At 33.8% G+C, this 21,050-nt stretch overlaps 1 protein-coding gene across 1 annotated transcript; it reads right to left on the reverse strand.

Annotated features, from left to right (window-relative positions):
- Nucleotides 1-3,513: 3,513 nt before the first annotated feature.
- Nucleotides 3,514-12,577, reverse strand: LOC136227015 (nuclear pore complex protein NUP1). Its single transcript, XM_066015744.1, has 9 exons — nucleotides 12,196-12,577; nucleotides 11,585-11,631; nucleotides 10,549-10,664; nucleotides 9,648-9,843; nucleotides 8,763-9,065; nucleotides 8,594-8,683; nucleotides 7,840-8,508; nucleotides 6,771-7,294; nucleotides 3,514-5,601 (listed from the first exon to the last, which is right to left on the reverse strand). Exons 1-9 carry the CDS (start codon nucleotides 12,470-12,472, stop codon nucleotides 3,993-3,995), a joined length of 3,831 nt encoding a protein of 1,276 aa, XP_065871816.1. The 5' UTR covers nucleotides 12,473-12,577; the 3' UTR covers nucleotides 3,514-3,992.
- Between the last annotated feature and the right edge of the window lie 8,473 nt (nucleotides 12,578-21,050).

Consider the following 21,050-nt stretch of genomic DNA (forward strand, 5'->3'; position numbering starts at 1 on the left):
GAGCGTGCCAGCACACCTTAGTTGTGTGTCCTAACTTCCCACAAAAGTCACACTGGACTTTTCGCTGGGGATTCCATCTCTGCTTAGTACCTTGGTACTGAGTTCTCAGAGGACTGTTTCTTTTATTTGGAACCTTCAGTTGGTTCTAGATAGTTGTGACGTCCTTACTCAGTTTCTTTGAAACTGAATGGACTTCAGAGACAGACTCATGTATGATCTTCATGTTATCATGCAGAGTTGTATTGTCCTGAAGAAGGAATCTGAGGTCACTCAGTTTGACCTCTTCCACTTCGTCACAGCGCCTGATGAGTGCTCTAACTTTCTTATTACACTTCTTGACAAGTGTATAGAGATCACTCAGGGCATTAACCATATCGTTTCTGAGCTGGGGAAGAGAAATTACCTCATTTGATTGCTCCTCGTCATCTGATAGGTCAGCATGCTCAGAGACGCATGGCTCAGCAAGTTCGTCAGCCATGAAGCATATCTTCGCTGACTCGGTGGCCTCAGTTTCTGTAGATGAAGACTCATCACTGTCGCTCTAAGTAGCCACCATTGCCTTCTTTCCACTCTTCTTGTCTTTCCTCAGTGTGGGGCAGTTTGACTTAATATGGCCAGTTTGATGGCACTCAAAGCATATAATGGACTTTGAGCTGTCCTTTTTGTATTTGTTGTCGCTTGAGTCAGCTTTATACTTATCAAACTTTCTGTAAGGCTTCTTAGAGTATTTGTCATTTTTCCTGAATAGCCTTTTCATCTTCCTTGTGAACATAGCCATCTCCTCATCATCAGTTGAGCTCCCGTCAGTGGAGTCAGCTTTCATGACAAGGGATTTTTGCTTCTTGTCTTCAGATTTTTCCTTCACCTCGAAGTTCTTCATAGATATCTCATGGGTCAGCAATGAACCGATGAGTTCGTCATATTTGTAGGTGGTTAAATCCTGAGCTTCCTCAACTGCTGTCTTCTTTGCTTGCCAATCTTTAGGAAGACTCCTGAGTATCTTTTTGACTTGTTCTTCCTCAGTGAAGATTTTTCCAAGTCTCTTGAGCTCATTAATGATGTTGGTGAACCTTGCATTCATGTTTGAAATGCCCTCATCATTGTTCATCTCGAACAGCTCGTACAGTCTCATCTGTTGATTCACCTTGGACTCTTTTACTTTATTTGTTCCCTCGTATGTGACTTCCAGCTTTCTCCAGATCTCTTGTGCCGACTCACAGCCTGAGATTTTATTATATTCTGCAGCATCGAGCGCACAGTGAAGCATATTGATAGCCGAAGCATGGTTTTGGAGCTTCTTAAGATCATCCTCTGTCCATTTGGCCTCAGCTTTTACAACTGTTTGGCCAGCCACAACTTCGACAGGTACAAATGGGCTTTGTACTATAGATAGCCAGGCACTCATGTTTGTAGCCTGAATGAAATTTTTCATCCTATTCTTCCAGAAGGTATAGTTTGACCCGAAGAATAGGGGAGGCCTAGTAATGGACAGCCCCTCAGGCAGTATCTGAGTTGTCTGGTTTTCAGGGAGAAACCGAGTGCTGTTTTCGCCCATGGTAGGGATCAGCTCAAGGTTGTTAGACCTTTTACAGTGAGCTTTTAAGCTCTGATACCACTTGTTGGTCCCTTGTAAGGTTGCAAGTATAGTTCCAAGGGGGGGTTAGGAACTATTTAAACTTTTTGCAATTAGGGCAGACTTCTTTTTCTAAGGAAAAAGGTTTTAACAGTGGCGCTGAGTAAACAGTAAGATACTGGCTTAGTCAACTGGTGACTAGGTCAGTTTCTTAGCTTGAGTTAGGATATAGCACTTAGAGTCTATTCCTGAGCTCAGACGTTCAACGCGCACAACTCAACTTGACCTCTTTACTTGGTCAGTTTTTTTTTTTTGTTATTTTAAGCAAGCAATATATATAAGGAGTTAAAGGTAAGAAATACTTCACTCAGCAGATTTATCCAGGTTCGGCTTCTTCTAAGCCTACGTCCTGTCCCCGGAACACGTTCCGAGATTTCGAATCCTCTACTGAGCTCTTTAAAGGTAGAGCCTCAAACCTTTTACAATCTTAGCAACTGAGTATGACAAGAGTACCTTCCTCTATACCTCTACTCAATCCTAATCTCTCGCTGAGTACTAAAACCGAGTACTCAGCCTCTCCTTTCTATCTCTAGAAATGATAAGTGTTTTGTCCTATACAAAGATTTGCTAAGACACTTTAGACGATTGAAACAATCACTCTAGACTTTTACACAGATATAAGAATTGTAGTGTAAGATTTGCTTTGCTTCTTTGCTTGCAGAACTTGTGTAGAAATTTGGTCAGCGTAATGGCTTGATCAAGTTATGTGTTGAGTGAAGCTTCTGATGGCACTATTTATAGAGACGTCTGGGCATCGGTCATTTCGAATTTCGAAATAACCGTTGGAGGGAAACGGCTACCTGTCGTTGTCATCCTGACTTTCTCAGAGCTCTCGGCCAATCAGAATTGTGTATCTTCTGTCCTCGGTCAGCTCAGCAGACTGTCTCTCCTTTTATGGTAAAGTCAACTGGACAGCATACTGTGTCGTCTGAACTTTGCCCAAAGGGGAAATACTTTGTCTGGAAGTTCTCCTTCGCCAGCTGCTGTCTTGTACGTTTGTCGAATCTACTCAGCAGCTTCATCTTGAAGTTGTTCCCGAAGGTCTTCTAGATCCTTCTCATGCTGAGTTACGTTTTGTCCAGAACGACAACGTTTTGACAAACGCGGACCGAGTTGTACTGAGTTGTTTGACTTGGGACTTGGCTTCCGTATTGGGCTTGGGCCTTTTAATTCTTATGTCTTATAACAGTTTTAACTCAACATTGAACAAACACATTAGTAGAATAAATCAAAGCATTTAAACTTAGTATGTTTAGAATATGTATTTTAAATTGTACTTAAACAATTTTGTCAAATCAAAATTATGTGGAAAGGTGTTTCAACACAAACAACTAATGTAAATTACCTTTTGTTGTTTGAAGAGTTAGATCAATTACTTCCTAACTTGCTCAAAATCAATGAAAATGGCTAAAATAAAACGTTTCAGTGAAAAGGAGAAGAACCCGATTTTTTGTAGAAAACGTGAACCTTTGAAAACTGTTGTTATTTGCTAAGAGTTTAAACTAAAATAGATAACTTAAATATAGAAGAATAAAAAAGTAGTGGATTATATTAACATAAAATTCTATTGTTACAAAAAAAAAAATTAATCCAAAACCACCAAGTTTTGAACAAATCAAAACACTAACCCATTTTTGTTGTTTTATATATATATATATATATATATATTTATATTATATAGAAAGTACATATTAAATACTAATATTATAAAAACCATACATATCCATAAACACATTCTTCTTCTCAAAGAAAAATAATTAAAAATAGATACATGTAATTAAATTCATTTTTAAAGAACCATCTCTAAAATTGGGGATATTAAAATTGTTAGAATTGGTGGCTCCAACGGATGTTTCACAAATTGTTCTAAACAAGCACTGTAAAGTAAAAGTAAGACATATATATCTGTTGAGCAAATTCACATCAATTTCTGTTTATGTTACATCACATTCAGAAAAGTACAAGAGAACATGGAAACTAGCAAATAAAATCCTATCACCTAACACTAGTAAGTACACCACAAATATTCTTAGATGCCTGCTTTCCTTTTCTTTTTTCTTTTTCGAAAGGGCAAAAAAGGTAACTGGTACAAAATTGTCAAGACCGCTGCCTGCCTTACAACCCCCACCCCCACCCCCCCCCCCCCCCCCCCCTAACAAGGAATTTCACAAATATCAAACTGAATCAGCACATACCATATCCTCAAAGGGTGGATTTTTACCTGTATCACCAAATCATCTCAAGGTAAGCGGTACTTGCATTGCTGCTTATGATCCAGCTCACCTAGTAATAATTATTTTGCAATTGCAAGTACCCAACAAGAGAAGAGCTTCCTGTGATGCCTGCCGGATGGATGTTTTCACTTTTTCCGCGGGTTTTTTCTGCTCACTCGGACAAACTTTCTACTGGACTTGTCGCCACCACCAGTACCCAATGAGAAGCTCTCTCCAGCATTGAACTCTAAACTACCAGATGCCTGGAATGGAGACTGGTTCTGCGGTGCTGCTACATTTTGTTGGCCTCCAAATTGAAAAGGATTCACTCCTGATGCACCTGTAGAAGCAAATTGATTCCCACCGGCTGGAGTTGTAGAACCAAAAACAAATGATGGAGGTGTAACTGGTTGTTGACCAAATACAGGAACTGTAGATGTGGTTGCCTGAACGGTGTCCTCAGCCATGCTGTCCTCCATGTTCATTTGATCATTATTACCAGCAGACAAACCAAACCCGTAGGGAGAACTTGGAGTACTACTAAAAGCAGGTTGTGATGGTGTAGCAGTGGCAGGTGAGCTAAAATTGAAAACTGAAGCTGATGTTCCAAACATCATTGGCGTGGTACTAGTAGAAGCAGTAGCAGCACCTGAAGCAGAGGAAGCCGCAAAGGCAAACCCGGTAGAGGACGATGAAGAACTAAAGGCAGAAGCAAAATTTGGTGTTAGAAAGCTACTAGAACCGAACCCCACAGGTGGTGAACTAGTAGTGGAGACAACAGGGTTAGCTGCAGGAGTACCACCAGCACTGAAGAGTTTATCTGTAGAAGTTGAAGAACTAAATAAAGAACTTCCAGAAGAAACGGCCGTATTTGCAGTCAATCCAAAAGACGGAGCTGAAGCAGATGTGCCAAATTTAATGGGAATGCTCTCGCTTGAAGTTGCAAAAACAGAAACAGCTGAAGATGCCTGAGCACTAGCAGCGCCGAAAGGGTTGAAACCCTGAGATTGAGTAGAGACAGCGGGAGTAATTCCTCCAGCATTGAAGCTAAAGATACCATTGCCGGCTGTGGTTGCAACAGATGCGGATATGCCAAAGCTATTTGAACTGCTTGCAACAGCAGATGTACCATCAAAAATGCTACTTCCTGTGCTCTTTATTGCAGATGATGTACTGCTGAAAATACTGCCCCCAGTGCTGCTAATTGGAGATAATGCACTGCCAAAAGGTGCACTGATTAGATTGTCAAAGCTTGTTTGCTTCATTTTAGATTCTGTCAATTCTACACCAGTAGTTGCTGATGTTGACAAGGTGGAAGCAGATGGTACCACAGTGGAGACAAATTTGAAAACAGATCCAGACACAGAGGAAGGTGTCGAGGTTGATATAGAGAGGTTGCTACTATCGTTGTTGTTTGCAGTTGTGGTTGTAATAGCATTAGAATCACTTCTAACAACAGCATCAGCAGCACCGCCAATTGAACTTTGGCTAGAAATAAAATTAGGAACTAGAGCTTTGTCAGCAAAAGATGCTGAGGGAGTAGGAATAGCCCCATTCATAACTGAAGTTTTGCTAGGCGTTCCACTAAATAAAAAGACACTTGTTGTTGAAGGTGATGAAGTTGACACACCAGAAGACACAGTTTCAGCTGAGCTAAAGAAGACACCAGCCTTAAAATTGTTCCTAACATCAGCTTTATCTGATTCAGGTTCTTCTGACATAGGCTTTGTTGCATTGAAAGCATTAAAGCCCAAGCTGCATATTACACAAGGAAAGCTCATAAGATTACATGCCAAGGATACCCCAAGAACAATCAATCAAGAGATGGGAAAAGAACACTCATCAAAAGGGACAAGTTGACACTTGAAAAAGATATAACATAAAAAAATACGCATTTAGTACGTCATCAATATACTCATGACACATGACACCAGTATTGCTCTACTTAAATGATCCTAGGTTCCATTATTGACAAATTGACGAGAACAAATTCAAGGCAACCACAAATAATGTGGGTTAAGGTTATGTTGTAAGCAATAACATATTTATTTGTTTAACTTTGCACTACAATAAATCACTGCAAAAAGAACTGGACAGCTGCATGGTGAGTGACCTTTCATTTCAATACTCCGAGCACTTAAAGTATAATGCCATAATTAAAACTTTCTTATCTAATTCACCATCAGATAACATTTAAACCATAAAAGCATCTCTACTCATAATAATACAATATTTAACAGAAATAGTACTAAAATCTTTGCCTAAAACATTAAGACTTCTACATCATCAAGTAAAATACACTAATATACTAAGTATCAAATGGCTCATCTCTCCTACCAGAACTATCTAATACAGTAACATAAAATAATTCGCAGATGTAATGATTTCTAAAGTAGAACCAAAAATAATTTGCTGAGCTCTATCTTCTTCCCAGGATTCTGAAGATATAATTTGTAGTTGTATATATCTTATTAATAGCTACATAAGTAATATGGTTATATACCTCACTTATAGCATTAAATTCCTCTTAAACAATCATAATGATAAATTCCTCTTAAACAATCATAATGACACTTCCCTACAGACATAATAAAAAAAATGGCAGGTAATCTGCCAACTTTCAAAAACTTTGGAAAGACCTAGACAATAATAATAAAAAGAGGGCTGCAAATCCATGATCTTGAAAGAGGATTTCCTTAAATTAGCATCCCCTACTGCATCAACCTAATACTAGGATTCAAGTCTCCATGCAACAAAAGGCTTTTTTTCAATATTATTGTTTCTTTATAAACAATGACATTGTTAGCAATGGTCTTACCTTAACAAATAACTATGCCAAGTAGTTTGTGCATGTTCACATATAACTTACCATGATATAATCAAGACCATAAATATCAAGCTGCAGTAGTAAAAGATTGACAAACCTGCTCGAGTTATTTGATTTATTGTCTGAAGTTATGCCAAATGTAGTAGCCATAGGTCCAGTCACTAAAGGCAAAGTCGACACTGGAACTGAAGCTTTAGAATTGAAATCAAAAGTAGAAGGAAAACCATTTGGTTCCTTCGGTGAAACAGCTTTCTTCTCAAAGCTAAAAATAGGAGCATTTGGTTCCTTGGGTGGTGAAGTTTTCATAGATGTTAGAGCTGCTTGGTTTTCTACAACGGTCTGCTGGCTGCTTACACCAGACAAAGATGCAGCTGCAACTGTAAATGCAGTGTTCTTGTCAGGAATTGTAAATCTATCAGAAGCTCCAGGAGATTTTTGGTTCAACATTGAAATTAATTGATTTTTCCCTTCTGGAAAAGCTGCAGCCTTCACCAATACAGAGGCATCAGCAGAGCTGGCCTTATTTTGAGCAACAGAACCAACCACCTTCTCTTTCTCCGTAGACAATGTAGCAGATGGAGTCTTGTCAGCATGGTCATCATCATCAAGCTCCAAAAAATCCTATGGAAGAGCATAAACGCCATTTACGTGATATTATGATAAAGGAAACAACAAAACCAGAATTTTTAAAATTCCACTAAGGAACTCTTCTACATTGGCTTGGCTTTGCAACGGCCAACAGATTCATTTGCAAATACTAATAGCCACTTTTCATTTTAAAACATCAACTATATGGGCTAAATAAGTTAAAATTACAAACATAAGAGAAAATATTTAATCCAAGAGATCATAAAACAAATCCAAATTGGTTGCTTCTAAGGAAAAAATTGGAGGAGAAACAGAAGATAGAAGTAGAAAGTGATATTTTTGGAAATATTGTTATAGCGGCTAAAAATGAAAGTAATATTTGTTATAGAATGATTTAAACAAATAAAAAGCAATAAAAGAAGCTTCTAAGCTGCATTTGATGTGCATAGGTCATAAAAAGGTTGAGCTGTGTAACAAAATCTAAAAGATTTCAACTTTGATGTCTAATATATTTCAAGAACAATAATCGAAGTACAGAAAATTAGGTGTACAAAATAGTGAGGATGGAAACTCTATACCTCATGCGCACTCATCTGGAAAGCACGTTTCTTCTGTGGAGATGTTTGGACAACATTATTAAAGCCAGGAGCATATGTAGATTTGACATCAGATGCTTTTTTTTTCAATAAATTTGTTGGTTCTACACCATTTAATGAAGAAGCTGACTTGGTATAAGTGGCAAGGGGCTTCGCTGTACCATTTCCTTGAATCTTATCTTCCTTTTGGAAGACAGATTTTTGTGTGTCAGGTAATGAACCACCATGTTTGGCATCCAATTTATTATCTTGAACAGTCTCCAGAAACTTTGAAGATTCTACATTGTCCAGGCTTCTAAGAGCCTGTCCACGTAGCATGGATGGTGACAACTTAGAAGGTGATTTGTCCCTTGATGGGACTAACACATCCAGTTGCTGCAATATTTGGGAAGCCACCTCACTGGACTTTGAGGGGACAGATGAAGTACCAGAGCGATGTGTCATATTATCCACATTTTCTGTTAATGTTTCCCTCCTTGAAGCTTCCTTCTGAGATGAGGATGGATGTTTTGCAGCATCTGAAGCAATGGTAATCCCACGGATAGAACGTATTCCAGATGAAGGCAACAAATTAGATTTCTGGCGAATTCTACGAATAGGACCAACAGATCCTATATCATTATCAAAAACTGAACTCCTCCTCTTTAAAGCCTGTGCCAAAAAAGATTACAATATAATCTCCTGTAAGTTGAAAATGAAATTTGGAAATACAATGAATAACTTTTAATTCTCATACTCCTTGTTTAGAGGCAGAGAATCTCCCATTCTCCCACATGCTTTGAGATGATGATGGTGCGCCGAAAACATCAATTTCAGATCCAGTGCCCTAGGAAATGAGGAGAACTCATGTAAGTCAAAAGTCAAAATCACAATTCAATATAAACGGAACATTATAGCATAACAACCTGGAGGGTAGAGGTCGAGTGAAGTCTGGAATATGGTGTTCGAGCCATGTTGTATATAGCAGATCGGCCTCGAGATCTTGGCGTCACAAAACCATTCTCCATAGATACACCACGAACTGAAGATCTTGGCACAACTGACAAGATTGGCGACTTCAAAGGAAGTGGCCGATTGATCTGTGCAATCGAATCCTCCTCTACAGCACGACTACGGAAACCTAGCACTGGTGGAGATACCTTCGAGGGCCTGCTACCCATGTAAGCTTTTGCAAGCTCTGCAGGTGTAGCAACATCCTCATCAAGGACCTGAAGACATTTTAGCAACTAATGTGAAACAGGAGCCACAGTGTAACATTTCCATTGATATATATGCCCAAAAATCCAAGCAAATGCAAATACTCAAAGATGGCATATGCCAATGAAAAATAAAGGCTTAATACATTGAAGGCCCCCTAAACTTATCCAAAAAGATTGATTGGCCCCTTGAACTTACATAGTGTCTCGTTAGCCCCCTCAACTTGCTTAAAATGACCTATTGGCCCCCTTAACTTGCTTATAGTGATCCATTTGCCCCCTGAACTTGTTTAAAGTGACCTACATTGCAATTTGTCTAAATCCCTAAAAAAATTCAAAACTTAAAAAGTGAAGGCATAATTCGTGATTTTAAGTCCTTAAAACAAATTAACTTTTTATTTTGTACATTTTTATGGCGTTTTTATAGATTTAGGGACTTAATCGTGACACTTTAAGCAAGTTTAGGGGGCTAATGAGACACCATGTAAGTTCAGGGAGCCAATCAACCTTTTTGGACAAGTTCAGGGGACAACTGATGTATTAAGCCAAAAATAAATAACCCCATAAAATTGAAGCACGTGCAGATTTTCATACACTTGGACTAGCAATGGGAGTAGAAATGTCATAGCGGTCAGGTCCATTATCTTTAACTGGTCTCACTTGAACCTCCTTCCTTTTGGGGGGTAACACCGGTTTTGATGGGATCACTTCAAAATTTTGTTCTTGATTCCCAAGAGATAGGTCAACATTTCTTGAATGCAGTAGAGCTGTCAACCGGCCAATTTCCGATCTGCACGGTAATCAGAATACATGTTATTTCCGCAACCTCCACGAGATCATGCTACAAGAACATTTTATAAATTAACCCAAGAAAGCAGCATATGACAACATATGGTATCATAATGGTTGCAATTTATGCTCCCTCACACGTTCAGTGCAAATAAAATAAAATAATAAGGAAAAAGCAGCATGAGCTTTACCAACAATCAAGAGCCAATTAGCCATGTCCATGTGGGTAAAGTTACATGCAAAAGATCACATATAAAATCAAACAAAATGGTAACCTGATGAGTCTAAGACTCTAAGGCAATATGCATTATAAAGAGACTCATCCACAGGCCTAAAAAATTTCCAGCCATGTCAGCTTGATCCAGCTGGTTAAGACTCGGACAGAGGTTTTGGTTGCTATGCAACACCTGCTTAAAAGTGAAGCAGATTCAGGGTATGTATGTTCAACCAAATTTACATATTTACTGCAATGGGTCCATGCCCAATCAAATAAACACGCCTGAACTCAGGTTATCAGCAAAGTGTAACCAAAATTTGTTCCTAGCAAAACCAGATAAATGCCACATCCCACATATAATACACATATCGTAATTTTTGCATGAAAACCAGAGTTTTAAAAACAGAATCTTTCTAATGTGATTGCAGTTGATTGTAGACAAGTAATATCGGTTCAAAACCATTAAACATATTTCCTATGGTGACTCACTTGGTAAACGTTTTCTGCTTCAGTATAAGCTCCAGCTCAGTGAGCCCACCAGTGTCAGAACTACTAGCTGGATAATCAATTTTATTGACTGCTGATTCTTGTATTCCACTTGAATCCTGTAAAAAAAATTGCAAGAGTACATGCAAGTCAAATTCAACCAGCATAAGACTATATGGAAAAATTATAAGATAACAATTGCAGTTGCAGATATATGAAATTAGTAAGAATGTTTCCACAAATCCGAATAACATAACTTGAGAAACAAAATATTCATAGACTGCTGACTCTTGTATCCCATAGAATAAATACTTTACAAAAAAATTAGCAAGCAACAAAAGAAGGTCAAAGTCCAGCATCGAACTATATGGAAAAACTATAAAATCTTAATTGCAAATATATGAAATTACTTAGAATGTTTCCACAAATCTGAATAACATAATTTGAGAAACCGTCATATAACAAAAACAGTAGCTAAAACTCAGGACATAAAGATACCTTCCTAAGCAAATTTCATCATCCAGTTCCAATTACAGTGTTTTAATCACATCTATTCCAAGCAGTTTAATGGTCTGACCATAATTGTCATATACTAAAATAAGAAAGGAAATGCATAATATCGTTGAATTTGTAGAAAAGGAACCAAACCTCCCATGTTCTACCATTCCAATCAGGAATATACCCTCACTGAGACTCGCTAAAAATCAGATCAAGGTTACACAAATTTGAACTTTCCATCCATGAAATGAAAAGGAACTCAAAACAAAACAAAAACTTAAATGATAATTTTTTATTCCATGAACACCAATATGCATGAACTGGATTTTTACTCTTACAAACTACTACATCTAGGGACATAGAAACTTAAAAAAAATGGGCATTCATCATAGCAACACTTTTCAAAAATTCATTATAATAAATTGAGTCAATTATCAACAGAACTGAACACATTAGCAAGCAAATATTTCATCATACCAAAATGGTTGGTGTATGATATAGATATTGGGCTAAAAGGAAGTAGAAAACTATTCAGACTTACTATTAGAACTTCTTCTTGCTGACTATTAGATGCACCCACATTTGCGCCTGTCCAGGGGGAAAAAAGGTTACAGGCAAAACTGGGTTAGGAGATTAATTTTCCACTTAGAACACGCTGGACTACATAGATAATTGGAAGCACATTAGACTACCCAAGCAATTAGCTGAAATAGAAGATAACTTTCATTAACCTTTAATACGAAAACATGCACAAGCAGAATAAGCAGTGAAATAAACTATGGAGTAGAAACCAAAACCAAGCACGGCCAACTGGAAATCAAGTCTCGCATTTGGAATTAGGGAAAACTTCTTTTCCTCCACGACATTTCTTTATAGATGAGTAAAAATCCGCAAATCCCAAAAATTCAGTGAATGAAAACCCAAGTCACTTAATTAAAACCTCCAACTAAGATGAAAGAGAAAATAATAATAATAATAATAATAATAATAATAATAATAACAACAACAATATACGTAGCCAACAAGACCAAAACCCAAAATCCGATTCAGAAGAGAATATTTAAATAATAATAACAATAAAGAAGAAACACTACTTATAATATGAACATAAAAACTAGAAAAAAAAATCAGAAAAAGTTTAACGAACTGAACCTGTCTCCGGCGGCTGGGGTGGAGGAGGTGGAGGTAGCCGTTTTCGAAAAACGGAAGCAAAAAGCTTATGAGCGCCGGAAGTAATGAGCCTCTGTGCCGGATCCACCAGCTTCGACAACCAACCGTTGGTGGTAGCAGCAATAATAGGGTTTCGAACGGCGGTCGGCGGGCGATCGTACGGCGTACTATGGACCTTTCGAGACGGTCGCTTACGAAATTTTCCGAAACCCCCACCGTCTTCGTAGGGATTGTCATTCCGCTCCCGAGCCGCGGCCATGGAAACGCGAGATTAGGGCGAGAGAGCAAACTTCTTTAAAGTTTGGAGAGAGAAAAAGAGAAGATCACTAATTAGGGTTTTTGTTCATTTATTATTTGAAGAGATAGAAACAGAAAATAATAAAAGAAAAGAAATAATACAAGAGAGAGAGAGAACGGTATACGTATTTTGTACCCAAGAGTATACCATATTAGGGGTTTTTTGTTATTCCAAAATTATGGGTAAATTGCATTTAGGGCTCACCAAATTTTGAACTTTTTATAACCCTTAGGTGGAATAGAGGGGGAATAGAATAGCCTATTCCTTTATTTTTTTTTTATGGAATAGTTATTCCATGGAATCCCTATTCCTTGATTTCATGGAATAGTTATTCTTCAATTTAGGTTAGAAATAGCTTATTCCTAATATTATATTTTTATAATTTACAAAATTATCCTCCATTAAATCCTCAATCTTCTCTCTAATCACTTTCCCAAAGCTTATAAATTTTGGTCAATCCATAATTTATATCATATAAAACGTGAAAAATGGAAAAATGACGAAAATGTTAAAAAATGTAAAAATACGAAAAATATGAAACACGAAAAATGTGAAAATGTTACAAACACGAGAATATGCAAAAAATAAAATACGCGAAAAACATGAAAACGTGAACAAATGCGAAAAACACGAAGACGCAAAAAAAAGCAAACACACGAAAAACACAAAATAGGAATAGCGCGAAAAAGTGACAAAACACGAAATATTAAAAAACGTGAAAAATAAAAACACGAAAATGCGAAAAAATACGAAAAATGCTAAAACACAAAAACGTGACAATATGTGAAAAACATGAAAATGCGAAAAACGCAAACAAAACACGAAAACGTTAAAAACAAAAAAATATGAAAAAATACGAAAAACATGGAAAAACGTGAATAACACGAAAAAGTAACAAAATACAAAAACGCGAAAAAAAAACAAAAAGGGGAAAAACCGAAAAACTAAAACGTGAAAAATCGAAAAAATGCAAAATAAAACACAATAACATGACAAAACGTGAAAAATACGATAACGTGAACAAACGGAAAAAACAAGAAAACTTGGGAAACACGGAAAAACATAAAAAAAACGTTACAAACGCATTTTTCGCGTTTTTAACACTTTTTCATGTTTTCGTGTTTTTCGATTTTTTCACGTTTTTCATTTTTTTTCACATTTTCGTGTTTTCCACTTTTTTCATGTTTTTGTGTTTTTTACGGTTTGCACATTTTTTTGTGTTTTTTCATATTTTGGGTGTGTTTTTTTTTTGTGTTAACACGTTTATATGTTTTCGCGTTTTCACCCTTTTCCACTTTTATCTCATTTTTTTCTTTTGTTTTTGTTTTTTACCTCTCTTTTTTCGTGTTTTTACAATTTTTCCGTTTTCATGTTCTTATTGTTTTTTCGTTTTTAATGTATTTTTCATGTTTTTTTCGTCTTTCGTGTTTCCCATTTTTCTATTTTTTATATATTTTTTAAAATAATATATATTAAAGGTGTCGTTTGGTTCGCGGAATAGAATGGAATGGAATAGAATGGTTATTCCAAAGGAATAGAATAGCAAAGAATGGAATAGAAATTCTTAGGAATTACTATTCCTATGTTTGGTTGGTGGAATAAGGTATAATGGAATAGATAATTTTTTTATTAAAAAGACAATATAATCCTTAAATGTAATTTCTTATTTATTTTAAAATTTTAATTTTTTACTATAAATTGTTCAAATATTTAATATATATTATTTTAAAAAATATATAAAAAATAGAAAAATGGGAAACACGAAAGACGAAAGACGAAAGACGAAAAAAACACGAAAAATACATTAAAAACGAAAAAACAATAAGAACATGAAAACGGAAAAATTGTAAAAACACGAAAAAAGAGAGGTAAAAAAACAAAATGTAAAAGCGCAAAAAAAAACATTAAAAACACAAAAACAAAAGAAAAAAATGAGATAAAAGTGGAAAAAGGTGAAAGCGCGAAAACATATAAACGTGTTAACACAAAAAAAAAAACACACACGCAAAATATGAAAAAACACAAAAAATATGCAAACCGTAAAAAACACAAAAACATGAAAAAAGTGGAAAACACGAAAATGTGAAAAAAAATGAAAAACGTGAAAAACACGAAAACATGAAAAAGTGTTAAAAACACGAAAAATGCGTTTGTAACGTTTTTTATGTTTTTTCGTGTTTCCCAAGTTTTCTTGTTTTTTCCGTTTGTTAACGTTTTCGTATTTTTCACGTTTTGTCATGTTATTGTGTTTTATTTTGCATTTTTTCGATTTTTCACGTTTTAGTTTTTCGGTTTTTCCCCTTTTTGTTTTTTTTCACGTTTTTGTATTTTTCATATTTTGTTACTTTTTCGTGTTATTCACGTTTTTCCATGTTTTTCATATTTTTTCATATTTTTTTGTTTTTAACGTTTTCGTGTTTTGTTTGCGTTTTTCGCATTTTCATGTTTTTCACATATTGTCACGTTTTTGTGTTTTAGCATTTTTCGTGTTTTTATTTTTCACGTTTTTTAATATTTCGTGTTTTGTCACTTTTTCGCACTATTCCTATTTTGTGTTTTTCGTGTGTTTGCTTTTTTTTTGCGTCTTCGTGTTTTTCGCATTTGTTCACGTTTTCATGTTTTTCGCGTATTTTATTTTTTGCATATTCTCGTGTTTGCAACATTTTCATATTTTTCGTGTTTCATATTTTTCGTATTTTTACATTTTTTAACGTTTTCGTCATTTTTTCATATTTCACGTTTTATATGATATAATTATAGATTGACCAAAATTTATAAGATTTGGGAAAGTGATTAGAGAGAAGATTGATGATTTAATAGAGGATAATTTTGTAAATTATAAAAATATAATATTAGGAATAGGCTATTCCCAACCTAAATTGAAGAATAGCTATTCCATGAAATCAAGGAATAGGGATTCCATGGAATAGCTATTCCATAAAAAAAAAAATCAACCAAAGGTGTGAATAGCTATTCTTTAGGAATAGGCTATTCTATTCCCCATCTATTCCGCGAACCAAACCTATTCCTTGATTTCATGGAATAGCTATTCTTCAATTTAGGTTAGGAATAGCCTATTCCTAATATTATATTTTTATAATTTACAAAATTATCTTCCATTAAATCATCAATCTTCTCTCTAATCACTTCCCCAAATCTTATAAATTTTGGTCAATCCATAATTATATCATATAAAACGTGAAATATGGAAAAATGACGAAAACGTTAAAAAATGTAAAAATACGAAAAATATGAAACACGAAAAATGTGAAAATGTTACAAACACGAGAATATGCAAAAAATAAAAAACGCGAAAAACATAAAAACGTGAACAAATGCGAAAAACACGAAGACGCAAAAAAAAGCAAACACACGAAAAACACAAAATAGGAATAGCGCGAAAAAGTGACAAAACACGAAATATTAAAAAACGTGAAAAATAAAAACACGAAAATGCAAAAAAAATACGAAAAATGCTAAAACACTAAAACGTGACAATATGTGAAAAACATGAAAATGCGAAAAACGCAAACAAAGCACAAAAATATGAAAAAATACGGAAAAACATGGAAAAACGTGAATAACACGAAAAAGTAACAAAATACGAAAAATACAAAAACGCGAAAAAAAAAACAAAAAGGGGAAAAACCGAAAAACTAAAACGTGAAAAATCGAAAAAATGCAAAATAAAACACAATAACACGACAAAACGTGAACAAACGGAAAAAACAAGAAAACTTGGGAAACATGAAAAAACATAAAAAAAACGTTATAAACGCATTTTTTTTGTTTTTAACACTTTTTCATGTTTTCGTGTTTTTCGATTTTTTCACGTTTTTCATTTTTTTCACATTTTCGTGTTTTCCACTTTTTTCATGTTTTTGTGTTTTTTACGGTTTGCACATTTTTTGTGTTTTTTCATATTTTGCGTGTGTGTTTTTTTTTTTTGTGTTAACACGTTTATATGTTTTCGCGTTTTCACCCTTTTCCACTTTTATCTCATTTTTTCTTATGTTTTTGTGTTTTTAATGTTTCTTTTTGCGCTTTTACATTTTGTTTTTTTACCTCTCTTTTTTCGTGTTTTTACAATTTTTCCGTTTTCATGTTCTTATTATTTTTTCGTTTTTAATGTATTTTTCGTGTTTTTTCCGTCTTTCATGTTTCCCATTTTTCTATTTTTTTATATATTTTTTTAAATAATATATATTAAATATTTGAACAATTTATAGTAAAAAATTAAAATTTTAAAAGAAATAAGAAATTACATTTGAGGATAATATTGTCTTTTTAATAAAAAAATTATCTATTCCATTCTACCTTATTCCACCAACCAAACATGGGAATAGTAATTCCTAAGAATTTCTATTCCATTCTTTGCTATTCTATTTCTTTGGAATAACCATTCTATTCCATTCCATTCTATTCCGCGAACCAAACGGCACCTTAGGGCTCGTTTGGTTCGCGGAATAGAGGGTGAATAGAATAGCCTATTCCTAAAGAATAGCTATTCCCACCTTTGGTTGATTTTTTTTATGGAATAGCTATTCCATGGAATCCCTATTCCTTGATTTCATGGAATAGCTATTCTTCAATTTAGGTTAGGAATAGCCTATTCCTAATATTATATTTTTGTAATTTACAAAATTATCCTCCATTAAATCCTCAATCTTCTCTCTAATCACTTTTCCAAATCTTATAAATTTTGATCAATCCATAATTATATCATATAAAACGAGAAATATGGAAAAATGACGAAAACGTTAAAAAATGTAAAAATACGAAAAAAATATGAAACACGAAAAATGTGAAAATGTTACAAACACGAGAATATGCAAAAAATAAAAAACGCGAAAAACATGAAAACGTGAAAACGTGAACAAATGCGAAAAACACGAAGACGCAAAAAAAAGCAAAAACATGAAAAACACAAAATAGGAATAGCGCGAAAAAGTGACAAAACACGAAATATTAAAAAACGTGAAAAATAAAAACACGAAAATGCGAAAAAATACGAAAAATGCTAAAACACAAAAACGTGACAATATGTGAAAAACATGAAAATGCGAAAAACGCAAACAAAACACGAAAACGTTAAAAACAAAAAATATGAAAAAATACGAAAAACATGGAAAAACGTGAATAACACGAAAAAGTAACAAATACGAAAAATACAAAAACGCGAAAAAAAAACAAAAAGGGGAAAAACCGAAAAACTAAAACGTGAAAAATCGAAAAAATGCAAAATAAAACACAATAACATGACAAAACGTGAACAAACGGAAAAAACAAGAAAACTTGGAAAACACGGAAAAACATAAAAAAAATGTTACAAACGCATTTTTCGTGTTTTTAACATTTTTTCACGTTTTTCATTTTTTTTTTCACATTTTCGTGTTTTCCACTTTTTTCATGTTTTTGTGTTTTTTACGGTTTGCACATTTTTTGTGTTTTTTCATATTTTGCGTGTGTGTTTTTTTTTGTGTTAACACGTTTATATGTTTTCGCGTTTTCACCCTTTTCCACTTTTATCTCATTTTTTTCTTTGGTTTTTGTGTTTTTAATGTTTTTTTTTGCGCTTTTACATTTTGTTTTTTTACCTCTATTTTTTCGTGTTTTTAAAATTTTTTTGTTTTCATGTTCTTATTGTTTTTTCGTTTTTAATGTATTTTTTGTTTTTTTCGTCTTTCGTGTTTCCCATTTTTCTATTTTTTATATATTTTTTAAAATAATATATATTAAATATTTGAACAATTTATAGTAAAAAATTAAAATTTTAAAATAAATAAGAAATTACATTTGAGGATAATATTGTCTTTTTAATAAAAAAAATTATCTATTCCATTCTACCTTATTCCACCAATCAAACATATGAATAGTAATTCCTAAGAATTTCTATTCCATTCTTTACTATTCTATTCCTTTGGAATAACCATTCTATTCCATTCCATTCTATTCCGCAAACCAAACGGCACCTTAGATATATAAAGTGGATTACTAAACCTAGCCACCATTTCCCACCCCTATCCCCGTGAAAAGACAAAATTGCCCTTTCAATAAATTCACTCATCTTCTCAAACTTTCAAATCCTCTCAAAAACACAAAAAACACAAAACTCTCTAAAATCTAATTCGGACTAATTTGATAAAGAAAAAACATGGGAAATGACTAATGATACGTAATTTTATTCAAAAATATGTTTTATTTACGATTGTTGTAAGTAAAATCGAATTATTTTTTAAAAATCAAATTTTCGTTGTCGGGCATGTGAAGAATATGCCTCCACCACAGGTGGGGCGTACGCCCCACCTGTGGTGGAGGCATATTCTTCACATGCCTACGTGAGAATTTTTTTTTCCCAATTTTAAATTTGAATTATTATTATTCTAAACAATTATAAATACTATAATTATTCTAATAAATTGTAAATATTATAATTATGAACATTATAATTTGAATTATAATTATTAACATTGGATCAATTTCAGACACTATTATAAAATACAGTATTTTTTTTCTTTTCTTTTTTGCACCAATTGCATATCAATTTGTTCTAAAAAATGATATAATATTTTTTATAATTTAATAATAAAATTGAAGATTAATATTTATAAATTATTTCTCAAATTGACCTAATTTATCAACGTTAGGGGTAAAATTGCTCTTGGCTTCCAACACTAGGGACAAAATTGTACCATTTTAGACGTTACGGGTAAAATTGCTCCTGACCTAAAACGTTAGGGGTATTCATGCACCTTAACCCTAAAAACAATAAGTTCTAAACAATTTTAAATATTAAAAAATTACAACAAGTCAATTCGTCCGGTTCCATGGAATAATAATAATTAAAATATAAAATTGGAAAAATAAATTAACACGTGAGCATGTGAACAGTCTTTCTTAAATCTATCACACATCGATTCATTGAGGAATGGAACCGGACGAATTGGCTTGTTGTAATTTGTTAATATTTAGAATTCTTTAGAACTTATTGTTTTTAACACATTTTAACACATGTTTGATACTTAATGTATATTATTTAATTATAATGTTAATAATTATAATTCAAATTATAATGTTAATAATAATAATATTTAGAATTTTTTAGAATAATTATAATAATTATAATTGTTTAGAATAATAATAATTAAAATGTAATATTGGAAAAAAAAATTACAAGTGGGAATGTGAACATCACGCCTCACATTATTTAATTATAATGTTAATAATTATAATTCAAATTATAATATTTAGAATTTTTTAGAATAATTATAATTTTTATAATTTTTTAGAATAATAATAATTAAAATCTAAAATTGAAAAAAAAAATCACACGTGGGGCATGTGAACATCACGCCTCACCACGTGGTGAGGCGTGATGTTCACATGCCCCACCACGTGGTGAGGCATGTGGCTGTCACGCCTCACCACATGGTGAGGCATGTGACTATCACGCCTCACCACGTGGTGAGGCATGTGATAGCCACACGTTGTGAGGCATGTGACTATCACGCCTCACCACGTGGTGAGGCATGTGATAGCCACACGCCTGTGTTTCGTAGAGAGAAAAAAAATTCAAAGACTAAAACCAATAAGGGTAGTTTGATCATTTCATGGGGCTAGAGGTTTATATCTGATTTTTAAATGTTTTTTATTTTGATGTCATCTATGTGTTATTTAATTATAATTATTAAAGTGGTTATTTAGAAAAAACTTTTAAAATTTATTATTTTGAAAAATCGTAGATATGATTTCATAATAAATATGAACTATTTTAACTTTTAGATTTTTTCTTTTCTTTTTGAAATCTATTATTGCTGCTGGAGGGGTTCTGAGAGACGCTGGTGGAGGTTGGGTGTTTGGGTTTGCTCATAATCTGGGTATGGGCTCTTCCTTCTCTACTGAGCTTTGGGGGATCCTTTCCGGCCTCAGGCTTGCTAAAAATCTAGGTGTGAAGAATTTGTGTCACATCCGTGTCTAAATTTCTAGAACTTATATCTTGATAGTAATATATATTATAATTATTAGGTGTGTGATTTTTATTTGGTGCTATAGGAAAAGTTTGGAGTTAATTCGATGGTTTTATGTATAAATTAAAAGTTAAGATAATTTTTAAAAGATTATAGAAAGATTGAGGATCAAACGTGATATTTACCAAAAATAATTTCTCAATTCTTCCAGTGTACTCGATGTGATGGTGATGATTATATATATCATTATCTTTTCATTTCTTTTTCTGTTTCTTTCATCTTTATCCGCTCTTATCTACCATCCGAATCATTCAAAATTAGAAACATAGCATCCTTATCTATAGATCTAAGTCCTAACCGAAGAGTTTTTAAGTTTCGAAAACGTTTGGAGGGAAAACGTCTTAGATAGGATTTAGATGAGAATTGAACGGGTATATTTTCTTCAATTAGCAGCCAAGGTAAGTAACTATCAACTATATTTTGAGTTTTATGTATATAGATATATATATAATCAAAGAAGTTTCAGAAATTGATATTTCAGGGTTTATCCGAGTATTTTGTAAAATTGGGGT

The sequence above is a fragment of the Euphorbia lathyris genome, chromosome 4 (assembly GCF_963576675.1).
Source record: "Euphorbia lathyris chromosome 4, ddEupLath1.1, whole genome shotgun sequence".
Lineage (NCBI taxonomy): Eukaryota > Viridiplantae > Streptophyta > Magnoliopsida > Malpighiales > Euphorbiaceae > Euphorbia > Euphorbia lathyris.

Bases quoted from the DNA above. Each gene is read 5' to 3' on its own strand.
- LOC136227015 (XM_066015744.1), bottom strand. From the start codon at position 12,472: ATGGCCGCGGCTCGGGAGCGGAATGACAATCCCTACGAAGACGGTGGG. The intron at 10,665-11,584 runs GTAAGTCTGAAT...TTTTTTTTACAG, and splicing joins AGCAAGAAGAAGTTCTAATA to GATTCAAGTGGAATACAAGA. The intron at 8,509-8,593 runs GTATGAGAATTA...TTTTTGGCACAG, and splicing joins TCTCTGCCTCTAAACAAGGA to GCTTTAAAGAGGAGGAGTTC.